This window comes from Rattus norvegicus, chromosome 3 (assembly GCF_036323735.1).
Source record: "Rattus norvegicus strain BN/NHsdMcwi chromosome 3, GRCr8, whole genome shotgun sequence".
Taxonomy (NCBI): Eukaryota; Metazoa; Chordata; class Mammalia; order Rodentia; family Muridae; genus Rattus; species Rattus norvegicus.
Window position 1 is genome coordinate 176,355,539 of NC_086021.1, and position 27,961 is coordinate 176,383,499.

Here is a 27,961-nt window from a genome sequence, read left to right on the forward strand (position 1 = left end):
ACTACAAGAGACTCCAGAACCCAACCCCTCTCCCTTCCCCTCCACCCCACCTTCTCTGACCTAGAGACTTCAATTCCTCTGCCTCCACTTCCCTCGAAAGCACAACAGGCCACACTATGGTGCTGCACAGAGTCTTAAAGTGTCACAGAAGCCCTTGAGACCCTGTGGGCAGGAGGGGCTTCATTCCAAGTGAGGTGGGTGCCCTTTAGGACTCCATGCAGCACCGTAGTGTGGCCTGTTGTTTAGATGAGAACTTGGATCTGTCCCCCCAACCCCCACTCCAGCCTTGTGTATATGGTTTCTAGAGTAAGGTCATGCACATTCGGGACTTGAACTCGTGTCTGTTGATTAGTTTTTGGAGATAAGATCTAATGTATCCCAGGCTAGCCCCAAACTCTCTAGAGAGGAGCAGGTGACCTTGAACTTTCGATCCTCCTGCCTCTGCCTCCCAAGAGCCAAGGTGGCAGTTGCATACAATAGATCTCTGTTGAAACACCAGGTGAACCCTTGTTACGTGCAGGGTGTGGGTCCAAAGCTCCTTTCGCCGTCCCACAACACCCTGAGGAAGGAGCTGCACAGCTATCGTAGAGGTGGGTAAACTGAGGTAGCGCCGTGTGCAGCGACTTGCTAGAAGGTGACAGCCACTTCACACCCAGGTAGACGGGCCCACAGCTGTGTCCAGAGCTGCTGGACCATCCAGCCTTTGCCCTGCTCTCACCACCCAGCGTCCTCCAGACCCCTCTGCTGGGAAGACCTGTTCCTTCTTAGCCCTGCCCAAGGCCATCGCCGGGATCTGCTTCTCCAGTGCCTGGCCACCTTCCCAATCTGCGCACAGAGGTCATTTGTACAAGGGGCTCTGAGGACACTTTGGAGCACCCTGTCCTCTTAGCCCATAAATATGTTATCAGGCACGCATAGGGCCAACTGCTGATTAAGACCTGCCCTGCCTCTGCCAGCCTTGGCCTGCAGGACAGTTAATAGCTCTGAGGACACTAAAAATAAGTTGTCAGTCGATGGAGAGGAATCACCCAGGGACACCAGTCACTGCCAAGCAGGGCCAAGAGAAAGCAAAGGGCTGGGCAGGGAGAGAGCAGTAACCGGGCCTCAGATTCACAGCATCCAAGCAACTGCTCCTTTCCTCAGGTCAGCACTGGCTCTGTGACCAAAGTCACTGGTTGCCATCTTAGTTCCCCACATGTATCTGACTCTCCAATCCCCGCCAACATTGCCTGCACACTGGTGACCTGCTCCTGTCCAGAAGGGAACCTTAAGATCTCAGAAACTAATGCTAGAGAGATGGAGAGGTGGCTCAGAGGTTAAGAACACATCTTCAGAGGACCCGAGTTCAATTTCCAACATCTGCATGCAACTGCTCTCACAAACATGTATGTTAACTCCAGTTCCAGGAGATCTGGTGCCCTCTACTGGCCTCCTAGGCACCAGGTGGTGCATGTATACACATACATGTGCTACACACACACACACACACACACACACACACACACACACACACACACAAATCTTCATGATAAACAGTCTCTAAAAAAAGATAATAATCTCAGAACTCTTCCAGCCCCACCCCCCGGAGTCATTACTTATTTTTTCTTTGGGGGCTCCCCAGGCTCAACCCCTTGTGGTAGCCAGATTCCTTGGCAAGCTCCAATCCTAAGACTTTGCTCTTGCTGACCCCCTGCCTAGAATATTTCCAAATTCCCAGATCTCTGAAGCTAGCTTTCTCGACATACAGGAACAGTGCAAACAACTCAGGGAGAGGCCTCCCTAAGCCTCTAGCTGTGACTCCTAGGACAGCACTAATCTCAGCCCTGTTTGCTACCACACATTGACTTCCCCAGCCATTGAGCATGCATCCTGGACAACAGCTCCCTGCCCCAGCCTCTCTGAAACACAAGCATTCCCAGAAGGACTGAGGAACTTGAAGGAGCTTTGCAGTAATTCTCAGAATCATGGGTCTACACTCTACAAAAGCAAAAGTAAAAAATGCCAAGGTCATAGAAAGCAGTGAGAAGAACAGAACAAGCACCAGACGAATGGACACTGAAGGTGCAAAATGGCCAGGTACCACACGGATGCTGACGCAGAGGCCCAGCAGGATAAGCCTTAAGTGGCTACAATGGTTCTCAGTTGTCAGCTTGAGTTCTAGAATCCCCTGGAAGACTAGCCTCTCAGCACGCTTGTGAGGATAATCTTGCCTTAACCAAGATGGGAACCACTCCCTGGGTGGCTCCACTCCTAGGCTCTGCACTGTGTCAGGGGACAGAGGAGGTGAGCATTGACTGTATTCACTGTGACCAGAGCCCACACCGCCGTGGCTTTCCCACAATGACGGACTGTAATCTTGAACAGTGAGTTAAAACACACCCGTCCTTTCTAAGTTGCTTTGGTTGGAGTATTTCATCCCCAAAACAGAGAAGAAACCGGGACAGAGGCACATTTGGGATGACTAGGAGACACAGGTTAGACCGCGATCATGAGTCTGAGCTAAACCTTGTCGTTTGACATCAGGCCGTAGGACGATCTCGCTTGCTGGAGACATTGTGACATAAGCAAAGGAGAAGAGTTGGGTTATTTGCAACTTGGCCACAAAGGGGACCAAACCACAGCAGGAGCGAGGGAAAGAAAGTAACTGAGGTGTGAGAGGCTAGAGAACCAAGTCAGCACGTACAGGAGTCCATTAAGCTATGTACAGAGTTTACAGACTGGAGGCAAACCTTTCCCAGAATGCCCAGGCTCTCATCTATCCCAGAACCATATAAACCAGGCGTGCTAGCACATGTCTGTAACCTGGCGTTCTATAGAAGAAGGAAGGAGGATCACGTGTTCAAGACTATCCTTGGGGGGCTGGAGAGATGGCTCAGTGGTTAAGAGCACTGACTGCTCTTCCAGAGGTCCTGAGTTCAATTCCCAGCACCCACATGGTGGTCACAACCATCTGTAATGAGATCTGATGCCCTCTTCTGGTGTGTCTGAAGACAGCTACAGTGTACTTACATATAAATAAATAAATCTTTAAAAAAAAAAAAAAAAGACTATCCTTGGCTACATAGCACGTTCGAGGCTAGCCTGGCCTACACGAGTCCCATTTTTCTATCAGTCTGCCATGTTTCCCTATAAAGCCCATCATTTGGACCACCTGTTTACAAAGCTGCTGGCCCAGAGAAACAGTGTCGGGTGGGTCGATCAGTAGGCTGTGTGCTCACGCATGCCTCACCTGCTCACACCAGCACACGCACATGAATTCCACACCTACCCACTCATGCTTACTTGTGTGGCCCAGAGCTGCAGCACCAGTGCCCGGGCCTGCATGTCCTCTGATACCCCCATCTCCTCAAGATGTCTCAGGTAACTCTCCAACCAGCTGCTCCGGTCAGCCCTGGAGGCCAGTCCGGCTGGAGACAGCAGCTTCCACAGGCGGCTTTTGACACTGCATGCATGGTCTTTATCCCCTGCGGGGACAGAGCACAGAAGAGGAAGGTTATAGTCGTCTCACTGAGGGCCACCCAGCCTCAGCCTCTCACAACTCATCTGGGTATCACTGATGGGAAAACGTGGGGTGAAGCCCTGTAAAGTTGCCTAGGACCCATGTCTTTTGCAGAAAGGCGTAAGGGCCTGCTCCTGCAAGAGAGAATTTCTCCATAGCAAGAACCCATGGAGATCTCATGAATGTGGGAAGCTTTCTGGGGCCGTCTGGGAGGACCACACTCGAGGCAATGGCCTCTCTCCCTAGGACCTAAACCATGCATGAAAGGCAGAGGCTTAGCATCCCAGAAAGAGCCTCACTGGCCATGGTCAGGACACAGATTTGGGGTCTCCACTCAAACACCTCTAGAGCAGAGAGGTAAGGTCAGCAGAGGAAGATCCCACAGAGGAGGAGGCTAAGTAGATCTGAAGAGAGAGGAGATCTCCAGGCCGCCCCAATACACCCTCAGACGCCACAAAGCAAGTGGCTTCACCCAGGCACATACCTCATTTTCTAACGAAACTGATAATCCAGGCTAGGTGTAGTGGTGCATGCCTTTAATCCCAGCGCTTGGGAAGTAAAGGCAGGCAGTTAGATCTCTGTGAGTTCGAGGCTAGCCTGGTCTACAGAGCGAGTTTCAGAATAGCCAGAGCTATACAGAGAAACCTTGTCTTGAAAAACCAAATTGGGGGGAGGGGAGGTTGATAATCTAGGTGCTCTTGTGTCTGTCTGTCTGTCTGCCTGCTTGCCTGTCTGTCTGTTTGCCTGCCTATAGTTCCTGGTGCTGTAAGGAACTCTTTGCTTCATCTCAATTGTTAAAGGCAAAAATCCAAGCATATGGCTACCACATCTGGATTGAGGTGGAAGGTCTGGCCAGTGTTCCCCACCTTGATCTCCAGCCACCGTGGGTTTCACCCCTTTCACTTCCACAGGTTTGGGAGCTGATGTCATATGATGTTCTCACACATTGTGTCCGTTAGTCAGCCCCTACTCTGGCACAGTTCAGTTCTAGCTCTTCAGTCACAGTGTGGCCATTGAGTGGTCTTACCGGCCACTACATGTGAGCACTTCTGTGGGATCATTGCCTGGAAGAGGCACCGTGGGAGGAAAAGATGTACATTTGATATTTTTGGTAGGGTTTTGCCGGTTGGTCTTTCTGTTTATACCGCACCCACCAGGTCTGGGAACTGCTTGAGTCCACCGGAGAGCAACTGTCCAACACTGCCACCTCCTGCTCACATTGGGAAACAGCCTTTCACGGATGCGTCCTCTGCATCCCTTGGAAGGAGGAAGAGTGTAGAAACTTTTTTTTCTGGAGAAGCAACTGGTGCTGCGTTGGGACATATGTTTAACACATTGGATTTCGGAATCAGACAAAGTGTGCCTGTTGCCTACTCTGCCACCTACCTGCTTCTCCTGTGACGAGTGATTTCACCCGTGCGAGCCTCAGACCCCAGGGGACTGCATCAGACAGTGAACAATGTCTGTACAATGTCTGCACAGCTCACAGAGAGGGCTTGCAGAGGCCGGAGAAGCCAAACCATCGCTCAACAGGTGAGGCGGGGAGGTGGGTGGGATGCGTATGCTCTTTTCCGCCCTCCAGGTTCATGACTTGCATCTGACAATGCTGTGACAAGAGGAAGCTACAGCCTCTGCCCAGCAGGCTGGCAAACCAACGGGAAGAGAGGTGACAGCCCTAGGGTCTGGCAGATCTTTGGGTAGGTGTGTGAATTGCTCAATGGACATGAACACCTGTAATCTTAGTTCTTGGGAGACTGAGATAGGAGGATCCTAAATTTAAGGACCAGCCTGGTCTACAGAGACCCTGTTTCGAAAGAGCGAAGTGAAGCAGGGAGAAAAGACATTTTAAAATGATAGGGTGTCTCTCAGATGTGTCCATACTCGGCCTGGTTGACACTCAGAACAAGGTTAAGTCCTCAGCAAGCAATGATGCTATCCATGGCCTCAGCGGAGCCTAAGGACACCTAGGATGACACTGTTGTCCTTCCCATTGGACACAGTAACACCACAGAGATCTGAGGAGGTAGAGCCCAGAGTCTGTTATGTCCCCTCCTCCTCATAGTTCCTGTCAAACGTGCACTTGGCTCAGTCTCAAGAGCTCTGAATCCAAATGGACTGCAACGTTCTGGATATGAAATGTGTCTCCAACAGGCTCATGTACTGAAGATTTGGTTCCCAGCTGGTGGCGTCCTGGAGACACAGCTGGGCTGTGAGGGAACCAGCTACATAGGTGGATTAACGACCAGATGAGCTTACGGCTGGAAAGGGCTACTGGGGATGGGGTGCTTGAGGCAGCAGATCACGGGAATGTGCTTTTGAACGGTGTATCTTATCCCCAGACCCTTCTTCCAGTTTTCTCCACTTCCTGGCTGCCACGAGGTCGCAGCCTCCTCTGCTGAGTGCTCCTACTGAGGGCTCTGCCCGCATCAAGTTCAGATATACCACAGCAATGGAGTCAGGTGGCTGTGGATCGACACCTCTGAAACCGGGAGCCAAAACACATCCTTCCATCTTTAGTGTTTTCCTTGGATTTTTTTTTTAAACACTTTATTTGAATACAACACTGTAGCTGTCTTCAGACACACCAGAAGAGGGCATCAGATCCCATTACAGATGGTTGTGAGCCACCATGCGGTTGCTGGGAATTGAACTCAGGACCTCTGGAAGAGCAGTCAATGCTCTTAAACCGCTGAGCCATCCCTCCAGTCCATTTCCTTGGATATTTTATCACAAGGTTTTCGCTGCTTCTTTAATGTTAACTAACTAATTAATTGGTTAATTTTTGGTTGTTTGAGACAGAGTCTCACTATGTAGTAGCCCAGGCTGTCCTGGAGTTTGCTATATAGACCAGGCTGGCCTCAAACTCACAGAGATCCACCTGCCTCTGCCTCTAGAGTGCTGGGGCTAAAGGCCTGCTCTACCCAGCATGGCTGCTGTTGCTTTGTAGGGAAAGACCATCCAGTCTGCCGTGCATGGGACGCACCACCTAGGCACAGTGTTCTTGTGCACAGTGTGAAGATTCAAGTGCTCATTTCTGTCTCCCTTGCAATCCTAATCCAGAAAACCTCCTGCCTCAATCTTATGTAAACACCAGCTCCTCAATTGTTTCCTGACATGTCAATAAAGAGAGCTTAACAGCCAATGACTGAGCAGGAGAGAGAATAGGGCGGAACTTCCTGTCAGCTAGGGAAAGGGATTCAGCCCAGGAAAGAGATCCAGGAGAGAGGATGAGAAAGCCAAACCTGCCAGTATCTTAGCCAGATCAGCATAAAAGATTAAAGCAGAGTAGTAACTGTTCAGTTGTTGTGCCCTTATTAATGCATGTTAAATAAATATAGTGATCCGATCTCAATTATTTGGTAGCTAGCCAGGAACGAGGAAAACTGTAACACACTTATTGAAGTGCCATGAGCAATCATCCATTTCTGCTGTGACATCACGATGCTTACCCACTGACAAGGAGCCTCGAGCCAGTTTGGGGAGCATCAGATCCAGCTGGCGGAAGGTGCGGAAAACGTCGGCTGAGTGGTCACGGTCGAGGGCCTGACTCTCGTGGGTGCGTGGTGAGGCCTCCACTCCATACAGGGTCAGGTAGCCAGCGCTGGGGTGACAGCAACAAGTCAGGTCCTGTCTTCAGTTCCTACCCTGCCTCAGTTTCCCCTCTTCAGTTCCTACCCTGCCTATTTCCCTCAGAGATGTTGTGTGACCTGAAAATGTATGATGAAGTAAACCCTTTGTTTCCCAAGTTGCTTTTAGTGGGAGTGTTTTATCACAGCAACAGAGTGGAGCAGAACACCACGTCACCTTCCTAAGCTCCCCCAGCCTTGGGTCTCCCAGGAGAGGGTTTTTCCAAGCAGGGAGAGGGAGAAACAGGAAGGAGAGGGGAGCGGGGAGACTGAGAGAAGCACGTGTAGCCCTCACCCTGAGCCTCACTCACACCGTGCCTGCAGCAGTAGGCCCGCAATGGATGCTGGGTCAATGATGGTGGGTAGGCATGTCTATGGAGCAATAGTGAGTGGCTGGGTGGGTAGATTCGTGGGTGAATGAGTGGGTTCACAGAGGTGGATGGGTGGGTGGATAGATGGGTAGATGGAGGTTAAGTCGGACGGTGGACAGGTTGATGGGTGGATGAATGGATGTGAGTGGTGTGGGTGGGTGGTAGAGTGACTGGAAAGATCGATATATAAATACAACACACTCCTGAGGACTCTGGTGACAGGCCATCATAAGTCTGTCTACCAGGAGCCATCCATGTCACCATCACAACCCCACCTGCACCCCACTCCCCTCTCCAGCCCAGCCCAGTGTCTGTGCTGGAAACAAACTCTCCAGGTAGGAGGCCCACACCTGCTCTCTCCTCTGGGCTGACAGGAAGCCAGCTTCGCCTAGGAAAAGTTAGGGCTCAGAGGCCAAGCTCAGCCTTCCCCATCCTCATCCTCAGCCTGAAAGGTTCTCATGTTTTCCTCCCTAACTCTGGGCAGACATAGGGAACACATAGCCTACAAGTGTATGTGGACCCAGATGGCCACTAGGTGGCGCTCGGTGCCATAAACTAAAATGGAGCTGCCGAAGCCCACAGCTCTTGGGAGATGCAGAGTTAGTGGCCTAGAGACTATGTAGCAAGCTTTTCCAGTCGGAAACCCAACTGAACCGCCCTGGAGAGGAGCCCTCTGCTCAGGGTGAAGTGAGTTGCCTCGGAGTCAAGGGAGCCAGAGTGGAACTTAGGATACCACTTTGAAGGAAGGCCAGGCACCACAGGACACGTTGGAAGGTTCGGGAAGTTGGGGCACAGGGACCATCACCTCGTATCTGCCTTTCTGAATCTTACGCACTTTCATTGTTCAGGTAACTGCAATGCCTCAGCACACCAAGCCTGGTGGAGGTAGAAACTCAGGCCAGGCCTAGACCCTGTGGGACTCCCTATGCTGGTGCCAACTGGTGCCCCTGCCTAAGCCCCCCCCCACCCCCACCCCCCGTATCTCCTTGCTGTTCCACAGGAAGATGCAGGGTGACAGAAGCCAGGACACCTGAGTGTCACCCTGCTGAGAACTTGCCAGTCAGGGACAAGGTTCTGCTGTCCCTTGCTAGATCAGTTCTCATCCTAAACAACAGGGGAGCCAGCAGCATGCAGACCAGTATAGCCCTACTGTGTGTGTGAACTGTGCCAAACAAAAAGGCTGTGTCTCACGGAAGGGATGCTGAGAGCAGCCACCTACCACCCTGACAGGGACCCTGGGTGAGTTTTCCCATCTAACTAGTGGGTCTGTAAATTACCACCTCAGGGAGCATGAAGTGAGTTTACCCACCCAGTCCAAACAGATGTGATGGCACCTGTGTACACACATGCACCCATGACAACAAATGAATGGTTGCCTCTTATCGGAACGCACGTGTGTCTCTCTCAACTTCTATGAATAAAGTGTCTTTTGTTGTTGTTTTGGGTCGGTGCTACTGACCATTGAGGTACAGTCTCCCAACTCTCCCTCCTGTTAAAAACCTTCCTGCCAACCTTGTATTCTTGCCCTCTCCTCGGTCCAGGCTATTGCTATGACCCACGGATGTCCTGGTGGGTCCCCTTGCCTGGGTCTCGCCTACAGAGTCCTCTGCATAGACACAAATCAGATTGTATCGGGGCCCCTTTGTGGGTCCCTAAAGGTCACCACCATCCAGCTGAGCCTACATTCCAAAGCCTTCCACCCGGCTGTGAGGCCGGCTTCTGCAGATATCTCTACCTGTTCTCCCTGCCACTTCCCTGCTTTGTTCTAGCCGCCCTGGCCCCTTCACCCAGCTTCTTGCCACTCCAGGGCTTAGCACTTGCTGCTTCCCCACCAAAGTCTTCACACTGCAGGTGCCCCACAGCCCTGCGGTTAAACCTTAGCATTGAGGCTGAAAGCCCCCAGATGTCCCATCTCTGGATCGCTGCCCTCTCAGGCATAAGGAACTCATCTGCTATGTCCCCTGCTGTGTCCTGGGGGACCACTGAGGATGCTGCACAGCTGAAGGAGTTGCACTTTGCTGCACTGTTTTTACTACAGTTATGAGGTCTGACCTCAGGTCGAGCTCCCTTGTTGGTCTTCTAAGCATCATTGCTAGCTGATGAGAGCCAGATGCCAGGATGCCCACCTAGGGGACTGTGCTGGCTGCTTTTGTGTGTCAACTTGACACATGCTGGGGTTGTCACAGAGGAGCCTCCCTTGAGGAAATGCCTCCATGAGAGCCAGCTGTAAGGCATTTTCTCAATAAGTGATTAAGTGGGGAGGGCCCAGCTCCTTGTGATGGTGCCATCCCTGGGCTGGTGGTCATGGGTTCTACAAGAGAGCAAGCTGAGCAAGCCAGGGGAAGCAAGCCAGTAAGCAATATCCCTCCATGGCCTCTGCATTAGCTCCTGCTTCCTGACCTGCTTGAGTTCCAGTCCTGACTTCCTTTGATGATGAACAGCAATGTGGAAGTGTGAGCTGAATAAACCCTTTCCTCCCCAACTTGCTTCTTGGTCACGGTGTTTGTGCAGGAATAGAAACCCGGACTTAAGATGGACTCCTGCTCTGGAGGACACTCGGACACTTGGCGCTTTTTACAGCTCACATCTGGTTCACAGCTCAGGTTGCGTAGGGTGAATTTGGGGTTCCACCTGAGTCACCTCCTTCCCGTGTTCTGTTCTGAGCATCTCCCACAGTGCCCTCACCCACAGGGTACCCCCAATTCCCTCGGCCATGACAAGGTTATGGGCTCACCTGAGCAGGGAGCTGTAGGAGAACTCAAGCAGACCTTTCTCCTGCCAGCCACTGCCTCCTTCTGTGGAGTCACCCAGCAGGACGGTGCGCAGGTTGGTATACATGGCTTCCGTGAGCGCCTGCAGGTCTTTGTGCATGAGCGTCCTGAGACCAGCAACGCAAGATAGGCATTAGTCACTTAATATACTCAGAAAAAAAAGATTGCACGTGTGTCAAAGGAATAACAGCTACCACCGAGACAGTTTTACAGTGGAGAAACTCGGGCACAAAGAGTCCAGTGTCGGGACAAGGCCACCTAGGCAGGGAAGGGCACAGCTGAGGCACAGACACTGTTTGGACTCACGCTACATTATGAGGTCCTGGCCAGGACAGTCTGTCCTTGCCTGGTGCACAAACTTGGACAAGGGACCCACAGGCTTCTAGACAAGTCTGAACCAGTTCCTCTATAAAATCCAGCAAGGGGCTGGAAATCCAATTTCAGATGGATGGGGGATGGGACAAAGATTGAGCTGCTGACCCGGTCTCCCCATGTGGACCTAAGACGTAGTCTGGGGGTGCGAGTGGCAATGGTGAGAGGAGCAGCTGATCTACTTCAGGCCGACCAAAGCCTGGAGAACTGTCAAGGGTCAGGGGTGGTCTGTTGACATGTAAGAATCTAAGCCACCAATAGCAGTGAGTTACTGAGTGTCTAGGGGACAGCGCCCTGCCTGTGGAACCTCATGTAACATCACAAACTGCAGGTGTGGGCCAGGCAGTGATCCTGGTTGCATTTGTTTTTTAACCGTCTCTCCTGGACAGTGGCCTCAGGGCTGGGCTGAAGAGTTTTACAGCAACTTGACACAAGCTAAGTCATCGGAGAGGAGGGAGCCATGATTAAGAAAATGTCCCCCATAAGATCCAGCTGTAAGCAAGCCTGTAGGGCATTTTTCCTAATTAGTGACTGATGAGGGAGAGCACAGCCCCTTGTGGTTGGTGCTACCCTGGGCTTGTGGCCCTGGGTTCTATGAGAAAGCAGGCTGAGCAAGTCAGGGGAAGCAAGCCAGTAAGCAGCACCCCTCCATGGCCTTTGCATCAGCTCCGGCCTCCAGGTTCCAGCCTGTTTGAGGTCATTCCCTGACTTCCTTCAGGGATGAGCAGCAATATGGAAGTGTAAACCAAGCAAACCCTTCCCTTCGCAACTTGCTTTGGGTCATGGTATTTCGTCACAGCAGTAGTAACCCTGACTAAGACAGGGGCCCAGCACAACAGGATGTGGGGTTGAAGCCCCTACAAGGGCCTGCCCACAGGCCCATCTCTACACTCACGGCTTCATCCTGGCCTTCTCCTCGCTGGGGTTGAAATTTGGAAGCTGCAGATCAAAAATCCTCTCCATGAGGAAGATGGCGTAGGGGTGGAAGTCCAGCCGTGTACGCAGATCCCACACCACTGTGTCGTAAGAGTGTGGGTCCAGGAGGACAGTGACATACCTGCCCCCCACCAGCACCTGTTGGAGGAATGGGTGAATGGCACCCCTCTGCATTCAGGCATCTGTCAGCAAGCGTGGGCACGATAGGCACGGGCCGGCAGCAGTCTGGCTCATCCCTCCTGCCCTTTGAGCTAGGGACTGCCACTCCCCCATCTACCACTGCAAAACGTAAGCTGGGACACAAGACAACATGCCCCAAATCTCCATGCTGAAACCTATCAGGGCTAAGACCGGCCAATGTCTTCTAAAAGCAATGGTTGTAGCCAGGTGTATAATTGCAGCTCCTCAAAAGACTGAGACAGAAGGATCCCGGGTTCGAGGGCTGTCTGAATTAGAGTGGGTTCAAGGGCCAACCCAGGTCATAATAGTAAGATCCTGTCTCCAAATAAGAAGGGAGAGGGGGCTGGGGTACGAAAGTGAAAACTGATGCGGTCTTTGCCTGGCGTGTATGATGTCCTGGGTTCGATCCCTGGTACCTCACCAAGGAGAAGGATGAGTGGATGGGTGAGTAGATGAGTAGGGAGATGTATGAATGTGTGCGTGGGTCGGTGTATGGATGGGTGGGTCGGTGTATGGATGGGTGGGTCGGTGTATGGATGGGTGGGTGGGTGTACCTATGGATGGGTGGGTGGGTATATGGATGGGTGGGTAGGTGAGTGAGTGGGTAGATGAGTGGGTAGGTAGGTGTATGAATGGTTGGGTGGGTGTACCTATGGGTGGGTGGGTGTATGTGTGGGTGACTTGATATATGGTTGAATGTGTGGGTGGGTGGGTGGATAGGTAAGTGTGTAGATGGGTGGGTTGGCGTGTGAATGAGTGGGTGTGTAGCTGTTATCTGTGGGTGGGTGAATGAGTGGGTGGATGTGTAGATGGGTAGGTGGGTAGGTAGACGGATGGGTGGGTAGGTGGGTGAATGGGTAGGTGGGTGGGTAATTAAGTAGATGGGAGAGTTGGTGGGTGGATGGATTGGTAGGTGCATGAATGGGTGGATGGGTGGGCGGATGGGTGGGTAGGTAGGTAGGGTCCTGAATGGGTGGATTGGTAGGTGGGTAGATGGGTGGATGAGCGGGTAGGTGAGTGGGTGAGCGGGTGGGTGAGTGGGTGAGTGGGTAAGTGGGTAGGTGATTGGGTGAGTGTGCGGGTGAGTGGGTGAGTGGGTGGGTGAGTGGGTGAGTGGGTAGATGGGTGGATGAGCGGGTAGGTGAGTGGGTGAGTGGGTAAGTGGGTAGGTAAGTGGGTGAGTGGGTGAGTGTGCGGGTGAGTGGGTGAGTGGGTGAGTGAGTGGGTGAGTGGGTAGATGGGTGGATGAGCGGGTAGGTGAGTGGGTGAGTGGGTGAGTGTACGGGTGGGTGGGTGAGCGGGTGGGTGAGTGGGTGAGCAGGTGGGTGAATGGGTAGGTGAGTGGGTGAGTGGGTGAGTGGGTAGATGAGTGGGTGAGTGGGAGGGTGAGTGGGTGAGCGGATGGGTGAGTGGGTGAGCAGGTGGGTGAGTGGGTGAGCGAGTGGGTGGATGGATGGATGGATAGATGGATGGATGGATGGATGGATGAATACAGAAGTAGACGTATAGGAGTAGACCAGAGTCAGGTGCTGAGTGGATGGATGCTGAGCGTTGGCTGGACTATGGTGGGTGGATAACTGTGGGAAGAAGAACGGAAGGAAGCCAGTGGACATGGAATCTAGAGATGGAAGCTGAATGGGTGCTGGGTGAAGGAGTGGAGAATGGTGGGTGACTTTTGATGGGTGATAGAGTCTGGAGAGCAGTTAAGAAGAACACTGGCTACTCTTCTGGAGGAACTGAGTTCGGCTCCCAGCACCCCAGTGGTAGCTCACAGCCATCTGCAGCTCCAGCTCCCGGGGGTCTGACACGTTCATCTGGCCTCTACGGGCACCTACACAGATGTCATAAACATGCACATGCACACACAGATACACACATGTATACATGAATAGAAATTAATCTTAAAAAATCTTTAAAAAAGACTAGATAGTTGATAAAAAGATATCAATACAGAAAGACAGATGGGTAAACAGACAAGCGGAAGTGTAATATTTAATCTTAATTGACCAGTTGATTGCATTGGAAGCACCTTAAATACTGACGTCCATCCCTACGAGAGCAGTTTTACACGCCCTTAGAGCACAGAACTCAGTTGATGACTAGTACATAGGAGGCAGCTGGAGGGACAGAGGGACAGTCAGCCTCCCCTGGGCAGGAATAGATGGATGGGTGGGTATGTGGGTAGATGTTGGAGGAGTGGATGGCCCCAGTATGAGCAGCCACTCACCCCTGTCGCTCCCAGAGATACTCACAGTAAATATGTCACCGTGCTTCTCCTTCATCCTGGTAAGGAAGCTGGCGGCATCCTTCCCAAACTCCAAGGCATGGCCCAGCCAGGGGATGCTGCCCAGGTCCAACGGAGGCTCACCGGGTCGCCTGCAGAAACCACAGCACCTAGCATCATGTGATGAAGAAAGGGAGGGGACAGAGAGCAGAAACCATGGGGAAGTCGGGGTGGGGGAGGGGTGACTGTGGAGGTGGAAGGGGACCGATGGCTTCTGAGAGAAGAGCTTTTCAGTAAGAGGGAACCACAAGAGCAAAGACCCTGGGCTTGGTGTTATGGGCTCAAAGGACGGTATGGAGTTGGGTAGGTGTGGGCCAACAGAGAAAGGACATGTGTGTGGAGCTACAGCCAGGTCGTGGGTGAGACCCTATGGTTCATGTGGGCAGGGGGCTGTCTGTGGCTTTGTGTCTGAATGGGATGGGGGTCCTGGGAGGGTCTGTGAGGAAGATGACTGGTGTGGGGAAGGCATGCAGATACGTTAGCCTCGACACAGAGGATGGACCCAGGGTAAGGGTGGAGGCAGGGGGTGGGAGGGCAGGCAGGGTCTACGGCATAGATGACTTCCGGTGGGAGGGAGCTTCCAGCACCCAGCAGAAGGATGGAGAGTTCTCTGAGCCAGTCTGAGCTCAGGGTATCTCACGCTCCCTCTCCTGACCACAAGAAGAGAGCAGTGGCAGGGACAGGGTGGCAGGGTGCAGGCTTCATCACAGTCTTTGCTCGATGGGAGCCCTCTGAGGCAAGAGCCAGGGCAGGAAGGCAGACTGCCTCAGCTTCCAACAAAGGCTAGTCTGTACGGTCCCTGGGGAAGGAACACTGTAAGGTCCATGCAGGTCCCTAAGAAAGGCAGGTCTGACCACAACCCGTGGGTTTGATCCCTCCTCGCTGTGAGAGTGTGTGTGTGTGTGTGTGTGTGTGTGTGTGTGTGTGTGTGTGTGTGTAAGGCCTGGAGAGGCTGAAGAGTCTATCAGATTCCCTGGAACTGGAGTTACAAGCAGCCCGATATGGGTGCTAGGAACCAAACCAGATCCTCGGTAAGAGCAGCAAGCATCGTACCAGGTGAGCCATCTCTCCAGGCCCCAGGGGAGAGCCTTTAAGACAAGCTTTCTTCTTACTGAGCCAGTCCTTATGGGGAGATGTGGCTTCTCTGGGCAAAGAGGTCCAAATCAGGAGAGGGATTTGAGGACCGGTCTCTGTGGCTGGCTTTGAGAATAAAAGAGACAGCCACTGGCTGTAGACAGGGACACAGGGGTCTCTGTCCTCCAGGTGGACTCTGCCCACCTTGGCCCTACCTCTGTGAGCTCAGGACCAGCTGATGGCTTAAACTGCTCCATTAACTACCACACGGGTTCCCAATGCCATGTGCTTGGCTTCCATGGGAAGTTATATTTCACCTGCTTCCTCCTGAAGGAGGGACGGTGAGCTAAGGAAAGCCCCTGGGAGGTCCCTAAGCCCCTATGAGGACCTGACTCAGTCTGAGAGACATCAGAACCACAGGAATGCCCCAGACGCCCATCTACTACATAATGAATGAGTGAGTGCATGCATTAATGGGTGAGTGACAGTGAGTGAATGAGTGGCTAATGTATGAACGAATACTGACAGAAGATGAATGAACGAATGAGTGAGTGACCAGTGTGAGTGAATGACTGAGAATGACCGAGGGAAGGAATGAATGAACGACTGCATGAGTCAATGAGCAACCAATGTTTGAATGAATAACTGACAGTGATCTAGTGAGTGAACGAAAGTCAGTGAGTGAATGAATGAAGTGTCATATCTCTCCTCTCACTGTGGTTCATTCACTCACTCACCAAACATTAACTACAAGGCAGACACTGCCGTGGATACTGGAGACAGAGGAGAGAACTGGACAGATGACCCCCAAACCCATCAGGAAATGGCCCCCAAACCCATCAGGAAGTGGCCCCCAAACCCATCAGGAAGCGGCCCCCAAACCCATCAAGGAGTGAGAGAAAGAGAAGCAAGTTGGCCACAGAGAACAAACATTCCCAACTAAAAAGTGCATGAGGTGGGCGTGGCCCTGCACACTTGTGAGCCCAGCCCTGGGAGGCTGAAGAGAAAGGCGCAGAAGTCTGAAGCTAGCCTGGGCTACAGAATAAAACCGTCTCAAATGAACAAGGGCTGGGTATGTGGCTCAGTGGTACAGTGCCTACCTACCATTCATGAAGCTGTAGCTTTGATATATATATATGAGCCAGCATGTTGACCAGGCCTGGAATCTGTACTTGGGAGGCTGAGGCAGAAGAACCATGAGTTTGAGACCAGCTGTGATGAAGACTGTTTCAAAAAACCAACAGACACTTAATTATTAAATGTACAAAGGATTTGAATGGAATGTTCCCCAAAGAAGATGCCAAAATGACTGATGGGCATTTCCCCGGTTACCAGGGAAACACCATCACAAGATACTATTTTGTACCCACTCTTATAGCTGCAGTACTGTTTTGTTTTGTTTTTAGTTAAAAGAAGATTAAGAGTTTGTAAGGATGTGAAGGAACTGGACCACACAGATGTACACAGATGCAAATTGCTGTAGAAACCAGCCTGGCAGTTCCTTAACCAGCATACTGCAGGATGAAGGGGTTTAGCCCCAAGAAATAAAAACAGGTGCATTAACAGATACACTGTTGCACTCACTGTTTCATGGAGCAGAAACCACCCTGCATCCACTGACTGATGGGGGAAGAAACTCACTGTGGTACATCCAAGCTACAGAATAGTATTCGGCCTGGAAAAAAGACGTGATGGACCTTAAGACAAGGTGCTAAGTAGAAGCCAGACCAGAGAGCCAGGAGATACACAGGGCGAGGCTTAGTTTGGTGGTTGCCTGGGGAACAGGGGTAGAGAGTAGCTGCCAACAGACATAGGGTTTCCGTTCAGGAGAAAGTGTTCTAGAATTAGGGGTGATGGTTGTTCAACCTTGAGACTGGACTAAAACTCTTGAGTTACTGTTTTAAACAGTGAATTCTAAGGTATGTGGAGTGCGTCTCACTAAATACAAAGTACGGAAGAGTGACTAGGACAGAAGAAGACCGGATGGATGAAAATGATGAAGGTGATGTCCCAGGGGCGGGGCCTGAAGGGTGAAAGACTCTGGAGGGAGGGAGAGGAACCTTCAGGCAGAGGGAACAAATGCGAGTGCCAGTGTCCCAGGTGCCGGTGTGCCCATGGGGTCTTCCATAATACAGCGACTGGTGTGGCCCAAGTGCAGAACACATTGATGGCGTGAGTGAGGATGTCAGAGATGACCTTGAAAACTGTGAGGGCCTGAAGGTCAAGGAGGGTCTGGCTTCTCTGCCAAGTACAGTGGGGACCCCGTGGAAGGATTGAAGCTGACTCTCACAGTACCAGGACTGTTTTTTGTTTGCTTGTTTTGTTTTTTAACATGTGACAGCAATACAGAGAGGCAAGATGTCCAGGTTCAGGAGAGCACAGTGACTGTCCAAGGGGAAAGCATGGCATCAGCTCCCCCCAACTCCAAAGTGAGGGGCTTTGGTCACATCTAGCAATTCAGGGGAGCTCAGGCTTCCCCTATGCTTCCCCTCTGCTCCTCAGTCTGGCTGTCACTAGCCTCAAGGGTATGTGGGACAAGATGGCCAAGGCTGAGGAAGGCCCAAGGAGACAAAGACGATGTAGGGGGCACAGGAAGTACCCCGCCCCCCAGACCCCCAATACTACCTCACCACATTGCTTCTGGAGGCAAACTTAGCCTCCCTGGACCCAGGGAAGACCCACAAAGCCAGCACGGCTCTTGTGCTGGTGGCTTCTGAGAACTGCCAGCAACTTCTTCCTTTCTAATCCCTTTGAAGTCCTGGGCCAGAAGGCTCTCCTGGCATGCAAAGGAGCAGCCCAGTAGTCAGTCTGCGTCTGCCCCTACCAGCCCAGACCCAAGCCTGGGATCAAGACCCAGAGCAATGTGTTGTGCAAGAGAGGCTGGAAGGTCAGGGGTTACCACCCAAACTTGGATGCCACACTTGTACAAATTCCAGCTGTACTTCTTGCTAGTTTGTAACTGTTCTCTGCGTCAGTGTGCTGGTCTGTGTAATGGGAAGAGCTCGTTCTGAACACTGTCAGTCTCAGGAGGGTTAAAGGGATGCCTAGGAGAGCACCTGGCAGCCAGGAGTACCTGGGAGAAGGACCCAGAGGCCTCCCAAGTGCCATTTACTGAGCCATGGCTGCACTTGAATTACCACCCACGACATCGGTCCTTGTTGCTTTGTTGGGTAGTAGCAGCTCGTGTTCAGAGGGCCAGAGTTCCGTGGCTCCTCCCCTCGAGGAACAGCTCTTCCCTCGAGGAACAGCTCTTCCCGAGAGGTCCATTTTCCAGAGGAGAAGACTGAGGCATGGAGAGACTGAAGTCCTTACCTGGAGTTCCCTGCAGATGTTCTGGGTTTCCATCCAGAGCCCATATGATCACCCCACTGAGCATTTGTAACCCCCCCAGTCCCCCCTTTACAGATGTGGAAGTAGTCTTACAGAGAGCTGGCAGCAGCTTACCAGTGCACAGGATCTGCCCCTGGGCCACCTCCTCCAGACTTTACCCTACAGTGGTGATGGGACAGTGAATCGGGTGTTATTTCTGGCCATGCTCTTTTTCCCCACAGAGAAACCCAAGAAGGTGCAGACAAAGGCAGGAAGCTGGAGCCTGGGCGCCGCCGGGGGCCCTTCCAGCAGCCTGGCGGCTCCCCTGCACTGGACCCCAAGCCAGTCCCGGCCACATTCCAAGATGACTCAGCCTGTGGACAGCAGAGGCTAAGGAGGCTCTATTTCAGAGCCTGTGGTCTCCCAAGGCTAATTGACACTCTCACTTTCTGGAGGCCCTGCCAGAGCAGGAGTTGGGGGAAGAAGGGCACTCAGGCCTTTTCATCCTGTTTTCTACATACCAAGATGTTCCTCCGCTCTCTGTCCTAGTGTGTCCCACCAGGTAGGGGCCTCTAGACTCTGAGAGATTCTTATAAACAGAGCTAAGGGCCAGCTCTGCCACAGGGGAGGGAGTCAGAAAGGGCTGTCAGGCCCTCTCAGGCAACCCTGGCATGACGATGGTGTCCTCATTGAGTGGATCTATTCCAAGAGAGCAGGGGACCTAGTGTTCCCTCAAACTCTGGAAACTGCCTGGAACATAGTAGGTGCTTAAAGAATACGCATCACATGAATAAACTGTGCACATAGTCAGACTCAGTGAAAAAGCCTGCCTCCCAGAGTTGCTGAGAGGGACAAGATTGAGGTCCCTAGCAGTCTGGGTTCTGGAATGACCAGCACAGAGGCTGGCTCCATGCGCTGTGCAGCATTGGTAAGCTGCCCAACCTCTCTGGGCAAACTGCAATTCAGAGCACAGCAAGAAAGGGCCCTGGGAGAATTTGCTGGGAAATGGAACAGGGCTCAGTCGAGTCTTCCTCCAGCGTGCACCCGAAGGGATTCCTATCTGCCACTAACACAGGCTTTTTCTTCAGCTACTCCCATCTTGTTTGCCCTCCCTGCCCAGCCCCGCCCCCTTCACTGCCTATTAGAAAAAGCATATGGCAGCTGAGTAGGCCTGGCTCAGTGCGCAGAATGCTTGCCAAGAACATGTGCAGTCCTAGGTTTCACCCTCAGCATGAATAAATAGGGTGTGGTTGCAAACCCCTGGGACCCCAGCACACAGGAGGTGAGTTAGGACTTACTCAAGGCTAGTGGGGTACGTGAGACTCTGTCTTTAAAAAAGACAAAAAAAAAGAAGGAGGAGAGGGAGGAGAAGGAAGAGGAGGAGGAAGAAGAGGAGGAGGAAGAGGGAGAGGAGGAAGTGGAGGGGGAGGGCGAGGAGAAGGGGGAGGAAGAAGAAGAGGGGAGGAGGGGGAGGAAAAGGACAGGGAGGTGGAGGGGGAGGAAAAGGACAGGGAGGTGGAGGGGGAGGAGGGGGAGGAGGAAGAGGAAGAGAAGAAAGAAAGAAAAAGAGAAAGAAAGAAAAGGGAGGTTTTAGTATCATCAACATCCTCAAAAAGAAAACAGAAAAAAGAAAAGAAAAAAGACATATCTGCTTTTTGAGACTCAGTGAAAGACTGTCTCAAAAAAAAAAAAAAAAACAAGCAATTGAGGACGCAACCCTGTATCTACCTCTCTGGTCTCCTCCGTGCCACAGAAGCACAGCACACACACGAACGTGTGCACACAAGAAAGGGCCAGTGAGCAGGTCAGTGGGTAAAGACGCCTGACCACCTAGATTCAATGCCCAGAACCCCAAGGCAGAAGGTGAGAATGAACTCCGACCAGTTCTCTGACCGCAGCACGTGTGCCAGAGCACACATACCCACACGCGCGCGTGCGCACTCACAAACATAAATAAATAAACGTAAGCAAATCCTTAGTGAAAAGCAGCCGGAGCAGCGCAGACTTCTCGCTGCGGGTTCTTAAGTTTGGATTTTGCTTTTGAGGTAGACAAAGGAGTCAGATCACTTACTGGCCTGAGCAAACACTGCAGTGGAACCTGTCACAGACAGACCAGCTGCGCGCTGGAGTGGCAACTGGACGACGAAGGGGCTGTGGTGGGGTTTAGAGAGGGATAGACCACCAAGTACAGTGTGTTTTCTCACTTTCACGAGAAATTAGAAGACTGGATTTGGATATATGAAGCCCTCCACCCATCCCATCCCAATCCCAAGTCTCTTCAGCTAACACTGATGCTAGGACCATTTGGTGACCTCTGTCTTACGCTTGTTAACACAGACATCCATTTCTACCTAGAAATCCTGCCTCCTGCCTGGTCCAGGTTACGTCTTCTGTGCAGCCCTGGCCACGCCTTCCTCAGTGCCACTGAAGATGCCCCCTAATCCTTCAGCCACAGGTCCCACCCATGAAACCTCTCCACACTCCCTGCAACAGCCAGCCCAGTCCAAAGGAAAGACTCCCTCAGCTAAGTGTCTAGAGACTGAGCACACACTTCTGCAAGCTACCTCGGAGTACCAATGGGGAAACTGAGGCCCGGAAAACAAAATAGAATGTTGCTGGCAACCACTTGCAAGTGACTAGACTGGGTGGGGGCCCACACGGGAGATTCCTAACTCCTCCTAACTTCACGATGTCCCCAGAGAAAAGTCACAGATGTTAAACCAGACTTTTATAATTCCTGTCAGCATTACAGAAATCTGGAGGGAGGGGTGCACGTTAGTAAGAACTGTTTTTCTGGGGCTGGAGAGATGGCTCAGTGGTTAAGAGCACCAACTGCTCTTCCTGAGGTCCTGAGTTCAAATCCCAGCAACCACATGGTGGCTCACAACCATCTGTAATGAGATCTGATGCCCTCTTCTGGTGTGTCTGAAGGCAGCTACAGTGTACTCATACAATAAAATAAAATCTTAAAAAAAAAAAATAAAATAAATTAAAAAAAAAAAAGAACTGTTTTTCTACTTGGACAGGACCACGGAATTGAGACTCTCTGTTTTTGATATATGTTCTGGAACGTTTAGGAGTAAAAACATCATAACATCTGCAATATTTTAAACAAAATATGGGGTGAAGGGAGCTCTTAGATTCCTCAACAGGCATATTTGAATCCTCTGTACAAAGTTTTCAGTGTTTAACTCGGTGCGGAGATCAGGAGACCGGCATGGAGCAGTAGAGAATCCCAGGTCTCGTCTGCTGTATTTCTTATGGCCAGATCTTTGCTTAATTGTACTTGAAAGGACGTCACAAAGAGTGTGAGGATCTAAGAGTCACAGGAACGAGCTGGTTTGCATTGTCTTTGTCTTCACTGCTAACATAGACGTCCAGATTGAGGGCTGTGTTACTTGACAAGCACAGCAGCACCCTGTTAAATGACTGTGGCTGTGACCTGCGTCCTTAATGCTGTATAGTGAGCCACTTTGAAAAAATTAAAATTAAAAATAAAAATAAAAAAACCAAGGTTCTTATTTTAAAGAAAAAAAAAGGTTTTTTTGTTTTTTGTTTTTTTTTTTTTGCTTTGTTTTGTTTTTCTTGTTTTTTTTGTAAATGCTGGAGGGCAGACTCAGTTGCCAACCCACTGGCGCAGTCTAGCTTTTGCTAGGAACAGTAGATCCTGGGGAATAGAAGGATGATGTGGAATATGCTCTCTGTAGCCCTTCAAGCCCCGGCTCTATGATGGGGGAGTGGTGTAGAAGTCACCCCCGGGTTTGGTCAGGAGAAAGGAATGGGGCAGGGAGGAAATACAGCCTTTCGTATTTCACCCAAACAGTGGGTCCTGCCTACGCACACATCTTCCAACACGTACCTATCTTTTCCTTCCTTGGAACTGTTTGGTTCAGAGCTGAGGTTCTTATCGTCTGGGATTTTTGAGTGGTCAGATAAGTGAAGTAATACAAGGCAAAGGAAAGGAATGCTCGCTCCAAGGGAAGGAGAATGCCGGGAGCCCAGAGTTTTAACCAGGGCTGAAACTTGAGCAAGTTACATGGCCTCCCTGAGCCTCTATCCTCCTCTACACAAAATGGGCAAGCGAGACGGGCAAGAGAGCTCCGCAGTGAAGAGCAGCAGTTTTTCTTCCAGAGAAGCCAGCTTGCATCCCCCCAACCCACACTGAATGGCTCACAGCCATTTGTAACTTCAGTTCCAGAGGATCTGATGTTGTCCTCCGGGCCCTGAACACATATGGTTTACAGACATACATTTAGGCCAAAAGCTCGTACATACAATTTTTTTTAAAAATGTAAATGGTAGTAACCAGAGCGCCCCTAGGCAAGTAGGCCCTTCTGTCACCCCACAGTGGCCGGGATCGCCCATACCCAAGTCTCCCCAAGCCTTCTCAGTGACCTTCCCAGGTGCTTATTTGAGAAACAGTTTTGGTTTTGGTTTCTATAAAAAGTTAGTTAGTGGCCGGGCGGTGGCGGTGGAGGCGCACAACTTTAATCCCAGTACTGGGGAGGCAGAGGCAGGTGGATCTCTGTAAATTTGAGGCCAGCTTGGTCTACAGGACAGCTAGGACTACACAGAGAAACCATATCTTGGGAAGGGAGGGGAAAAAAATGGCTAGCTCACCAAGGGCCAATATTTCATAAATCCCCTCACCCTGTAAAACTTTTATGAAAATCTTTTCATCTCCTACCAGGTGAGGCTGCCTCATTCCCAGAACGTACTGACCCTCAGTTGACCCCCATTCAACCCACAGCTGACCCCATTTAACCCACAGCTGTCCCCATCCAACCCACAGCTGACCCTATCCAACCCACAGCTGACCCCATCAGACCCACAGCTGACCCCATCCAACCCACAGCTGACCCCATCAGACCCACAGCTGACCCCATCCAACCCACAGCTGACCCCATCAGACCCACAGCTGACCCCATCCAACCCACAGCTGACCCCATCAGACCCACAGCTGACCCCATCCAACCCACAGCTGACCCCATCAGACCCACAGCTGACCCCATCGCACCTGTCCTTCGTGTCTGCACTGAGTCTTTCAAAGCTACACAGCTGTAAAAGACTGAGAAGCCAGACCCCAGCCATCAGAGAAAAGACACGGTCACAATTCCATTAGAATAAACCTTAAGGTGTCTTCCTGCCCTGGACGTATTTGCCAGCCTGGCTTGGGTCCTGGTGCACACTTTTTACCCAAACAAATTCCCTGGCCCAGTTACTTTCGTGTTGTTGGTGCTTTTGTGGGACATCAAGATTATTCTCTTGCGTTCGGTCCCCAGCTCCGAAAAAAAGAACCAAAAAAAAAAAAAAAAAAAAAAAAAAAGATTATTCTCTTGCAACAGCTTTGAGGTTTATCCAATATTTCAAAGCCACCGGGGAGAGTGTTTGGAGCCTTCCCCTTGGGGGAGACATATCCTGTGGCCTACCACCTTGGGCCACAGGGTCTTGACAGATGAGTCTTTCAAATCAGTATCAATTCCAGGATGGAAAATTTCTCAGCAACTCACTGAAGGGCCCAGGAAAATATTGCAGTGAGTAGATTCTGTATTTAGACACAGAAACCTCCTTAGAATGGGGCCGTGAGCTTTAAGGTTTGGAATGTAAAATAATCAGGCCAACAAAAGGAGGGGGACATAGATTCCCTCAGACGGTTCCTCCATCCTGTTCAAAATGCCCCTCCTTGCCCCACGAGAGACCCCCAAAATGTAACTGCCAACCACCCTTCTCTGGGTGTGGGATTCTTCCTTCTGCCCCCTTCCAACCCGTTCCCTCAGAGAACCGGGGAGATTTTGGATCAGGTTTGGCAGAAGGAAGGTGAAGAGACATGGTTAGCCCAACACTATCTCGGACCACGAGATCCCAGGCGGCTGCTTCTGTGACCGAGGAAAACCATCACTGTAGAAGCTACTAATGTTTTAAATCAAGATAAACCGATTTTAACAAGCTGGTTTCTCAGGGACTTAAATTCCTACCAGTGCCGGCTAGAGAGCTGGCTCGGCGGCTAAGAACACGTGTTGTTCTTTCAAAGGACCCACGTTCAGTTCCCAGCAGCCATGTGATGGCTCACAGCCATGTGTAACTCTAGTTGCTAGTGACCTGATGTTTTCTTCTGCCATCTAAGGCGGCAGGCACACACATGGTAAACAGACATGCATGCAGGGGAGAACTCCCTGCCAGACCGAAGAGGGTCATAGAGCAGTCTCAGGCCATGCCACGCTGAGGTGGGACAGAAGGACACCAAGGTCATGTTTTCCTGCCCAGTCTCTTTACGAGCTTCTGGAGAAATGGCGCCCCCTACAGGCACCGAGTGCACCTCCTGTTCTTTCAGTTTCCTTCATGGACCCCCCAGCTGAGCGACAGCCTGTGCATGCAGCCCAGGGGACTTCAAAATGACACCCAGGTGGCATTGTTTGACTCTCACCTAGAATCTGTGGTAAGACACAGGGACTCCCTGCCTTGGGTTGGGGCCAGGGAATTGCTTCTTGTTTCTTCAGTTTGCTAGCCTAGACCTGACGGTCCACCCTGAGTCTGACAATGAACAGCATGGATCCCACTATGCGTGCCCCGATGGGGATGGGCCCACTTCATCATAGAACTGAGCTCATAGCAATCAGAACGGAACCGTCACATGTGCTGCCATCTTGCCCAGTGTCCTATCGGGATGGAGGCAACAGCGTGACTTGGTTGCCATTTTGGCGAGTGACAACATCAAGATGGTGAGGACCATGGACCAACCACATGACAAGAACTGAGATGGCAGTGCCCCTAAAACTTCCTGGTACCACTGAGGCCTCAGAGGATCACTGCACCCCTAGAAGTTCCTGCGCCACAGGCATCAGTCCCAGGTCCAAATACTTTCCCGGTTTTGGTTCATTGCCTAATTCGGTCATGGAAGTGGGAGTCCCAGAGGCGATGCCAACGCCGACTCTGTTGCCAGTGAGACCAGCACGCTTTTATGTCAAACTAAAGAATAAAAGCAGTTCACCTCGGACGAGTTTCTGAAAGTCTGACATGTTTTATATGATGTTTTCACTGGTATTTAGAGGGGACTTAGAGATTTCCCAGCCATGCTCCGAGAATTAGACAAACATCATCAGATGTGGTCAGACCTGGGAGGCTCTTGTGAACTTACAGCCAGGGCTGTGTCTCGGAAACGGAAGATTAGACGCAAGACGGATAGACAGATGTTAGTCAAGCTGTCAGCCGCCGGGCTTGGGTCACAGCGCAGCCTTTTCCGAGAAGAAATCACCTGGCTAGGTTTTTTTCTCCTGCTTTGTCTGTGTTTCTCTGTGCAACACTAAGATTTTCCTTTCTAACTCCCAGAGGTATAAAGACCGGTTCCATCCCAAGATAAAGGAACTCTCAGATTGTCAGCCAACAAGATTCACCCCAAACCACAGTGCTGGGGGTGTTCCTTCTCCCCGGCCACCCTACACCTCCATTCTCATCATCATCATCATTGTCATCGTCATCGTTATCATCATCATCGTCGTCATCATCATCATTGTCATCATCATCATCGTCATCGCCGTCATCGTCATCGGTTTAGACATTGAGAACTGGGACAGAGGACACTAAGAGCTCAGATGTCCTACCTCACAAGGTCAACCCTCTTCCTAACTGTAGTACCTGCCCCAGGGCGTAGCACAGGTCACAGACCCCAGCAGGCAAAGCAAATCACCATCTGTGAAACACAAAAAGGTGTTCGAGTAGGGCAGGCAAGATGGCTCCTCGGGTAAAGGTGTTTGCCAGCAAACCTAATGACCTGAGTAGGATCCTCAGGACCCACGTGGTGAGGACTGATGCCCATAAGTTGTCCTCTGACTTCCTGGTGTGTGCCATGGTGCACACACATCCACGCACACTAAAATAAATACATAACGTGCTCTAAACAACATGACAGCCAGGGCGAAGGCCTGTGGGCGAAAACATGAGCAGAAAGGATAAAGAAACCCACGAGTACCTGCACAGAAGCGTGAGCAGATGTCACCTCTAACATCTGGCTTGAGAAAGGGAAGTCTGGAATCCGAAACCACAGATCTGGTGCAGAGAGAGCTAAAGGCACCCAGCTATTCCTGACAGGAATCCCTCCTTTTGGGGCGGATAAGCAAATGTTTTAACTTTTACCCGGAATTGTGCCTGGGGTGAGCTGACTACTGGAAAACTCAACTCAAACACATTGTTTAAAAACTCAAGTTCTCAGTGTTTCTGGGCTTTTAAGGCGCTCTAACGTAAACAGGCTACAGAGCTGCCCTGTATTACCAGAGCTGGAGTCTGTGGAGGAAAGCAACTCTTGAAACATCTGGGGTTGTGGAGTTGTCACGCCCTGGAAGCTGACAGAGAAGACTGATGAACTTCCAGAACCTGAAATGCGGTTATCAGCCAGGGGCCAGGGCTGGCTTTTAAGTGAGACAAACATCCTACAAGAATATAGGATGTGAGCCTCTGTGGCAGCGGGAGGGAAGTCAATAACATTTACCACTTCTCTGAAATTCTCAAGCAAGTCTGAAGTAGCGTGTATGTGTCTGGGGGTGGGGGCTGGGGGGGGGAGACTGGTTTTTGTTGTTGGTTTTTGGTTTTTTTAAAATCTGGAAAGTTCCGCCCAAACGGAGCAACAGGAAAGGCCTGAGGAAGGGAGAAGAAGAGTCTGAGTGAGAAGGTAGTTGCTTGGCTCAAGTCAAATGTATTCTGGTTCTGTGCAATTCAGATTAACTTTTCAACACCTTACACAAAGACCTCCTGTCAGTCGAACTCCCCGGGATAAAGAGAAGTTTGTGGTTTTCCTCCTAAATGTCAGAATTGCCACAATGCACTACACTTTTTGAGGACCAAGGATCTAGTTCGACTCTACCCAGGTTTCTCCGCTGGCAGGTATGTCCTGGATCCCATATGGGACCGTCATCCATGAGTGGGAATTCCTTGATCAGTGTGACCCAGGGAGAGCATCGCGGCCAGTCCCCAGCCTCAGCGTCCCCACCCGGGATCGAGCCACCGTTAAGTCTAGGAGTCTAGGACATGGGACACCGTGGAGGCTGCAGAATGGGTAGTACCAACTCTGTCCCGGTCCCACACTGCCGACCCTCAGTTTCACCTGGCGTCCTTTCCGCGCACCCTGGCGGGTCCCGGAGATACTCACCGCGCGCGCCGGCGGCTCAGCAGCAGCAGCAACAGTAATAACACGGCCAGAAGGCCGAGCAGAGCGGCCCAGGACATGGCTCGAGGGTGTGCGGCTGCCGGGTGGCAACAGGTCACCGCCACCAACACCGAACCGCAGGATCCTCAGCTCAGCCAGCCCCACTCCAGGGGTCCGGCTGGAAAACGTGGGATGGAGAGGGAGGAGCGGGGAGGGAGCGTTGGCCCGGCTGCCGCAGAGGGGAGGAGAGGGGATTGGGGAGGCGGCCCCTGGTGGTGATGGGAGGGGGCAGAGAGGAGGAGACTGGACCAGAACGGACCAGGGGAGCCTTCCCGCCACATTCCTGCAAACCACGGTTCCCCGCCCATCCCCCACCCCGGCCCTGTCCACCTCACCGGGAACT

At 51.6% G+C, this 27,961-nt stretch overlaps 1 protein-coding gene across 2 annotated transcripts in view; it reads right to left on the minus strand.

Moving 5' to 3' along the window:
* Window positions 1-27,713, minus strand: part of Ptgis (prostaglandin I2 synthase) — a 35,663-nt gene extending 7,950 nt beyond the window's left edge. Inside the window, exons 1-6 of one of the 2 annotated variants that reach the window (NM_031557.2) lie at window positions 27,562-27,713; window positions 14,008-14,131; window positions 11,535-11,713; window positions 10,231-10,374; window positions 6,949-7,100; window positions 3,283-3,464 (exon numbers count right to left, since the gene is read on the minus strand). In NM_031557.2, the coding sequence (NP_113745.1) occupies window positions 3,283-3,464; window positions 6,949-7,100; window positions 10,231-10,374; window positions 11,535-11,713; window positions 14,008-14,131; window positions 27,562-27,638 (858 nt within the window). In that variant the 5' untranslated portion in view covers window positions 27,639-27,713. Of the gene's footprint in view, window positions 1-3,282; window positions 3,465-6,948; window positions 7,101-10,230; window positions 10,375-11,534; window positions 11,714-14,007; window positions 14,132-16,217; window positions 16,333-27,561 lie in introns of those variants that run through there. The other variant, XM_039104378.2, reaches the window with a different exon arrangement.
* Window positions 27,714-27,961: the final 248 nt, after the last annotated feature.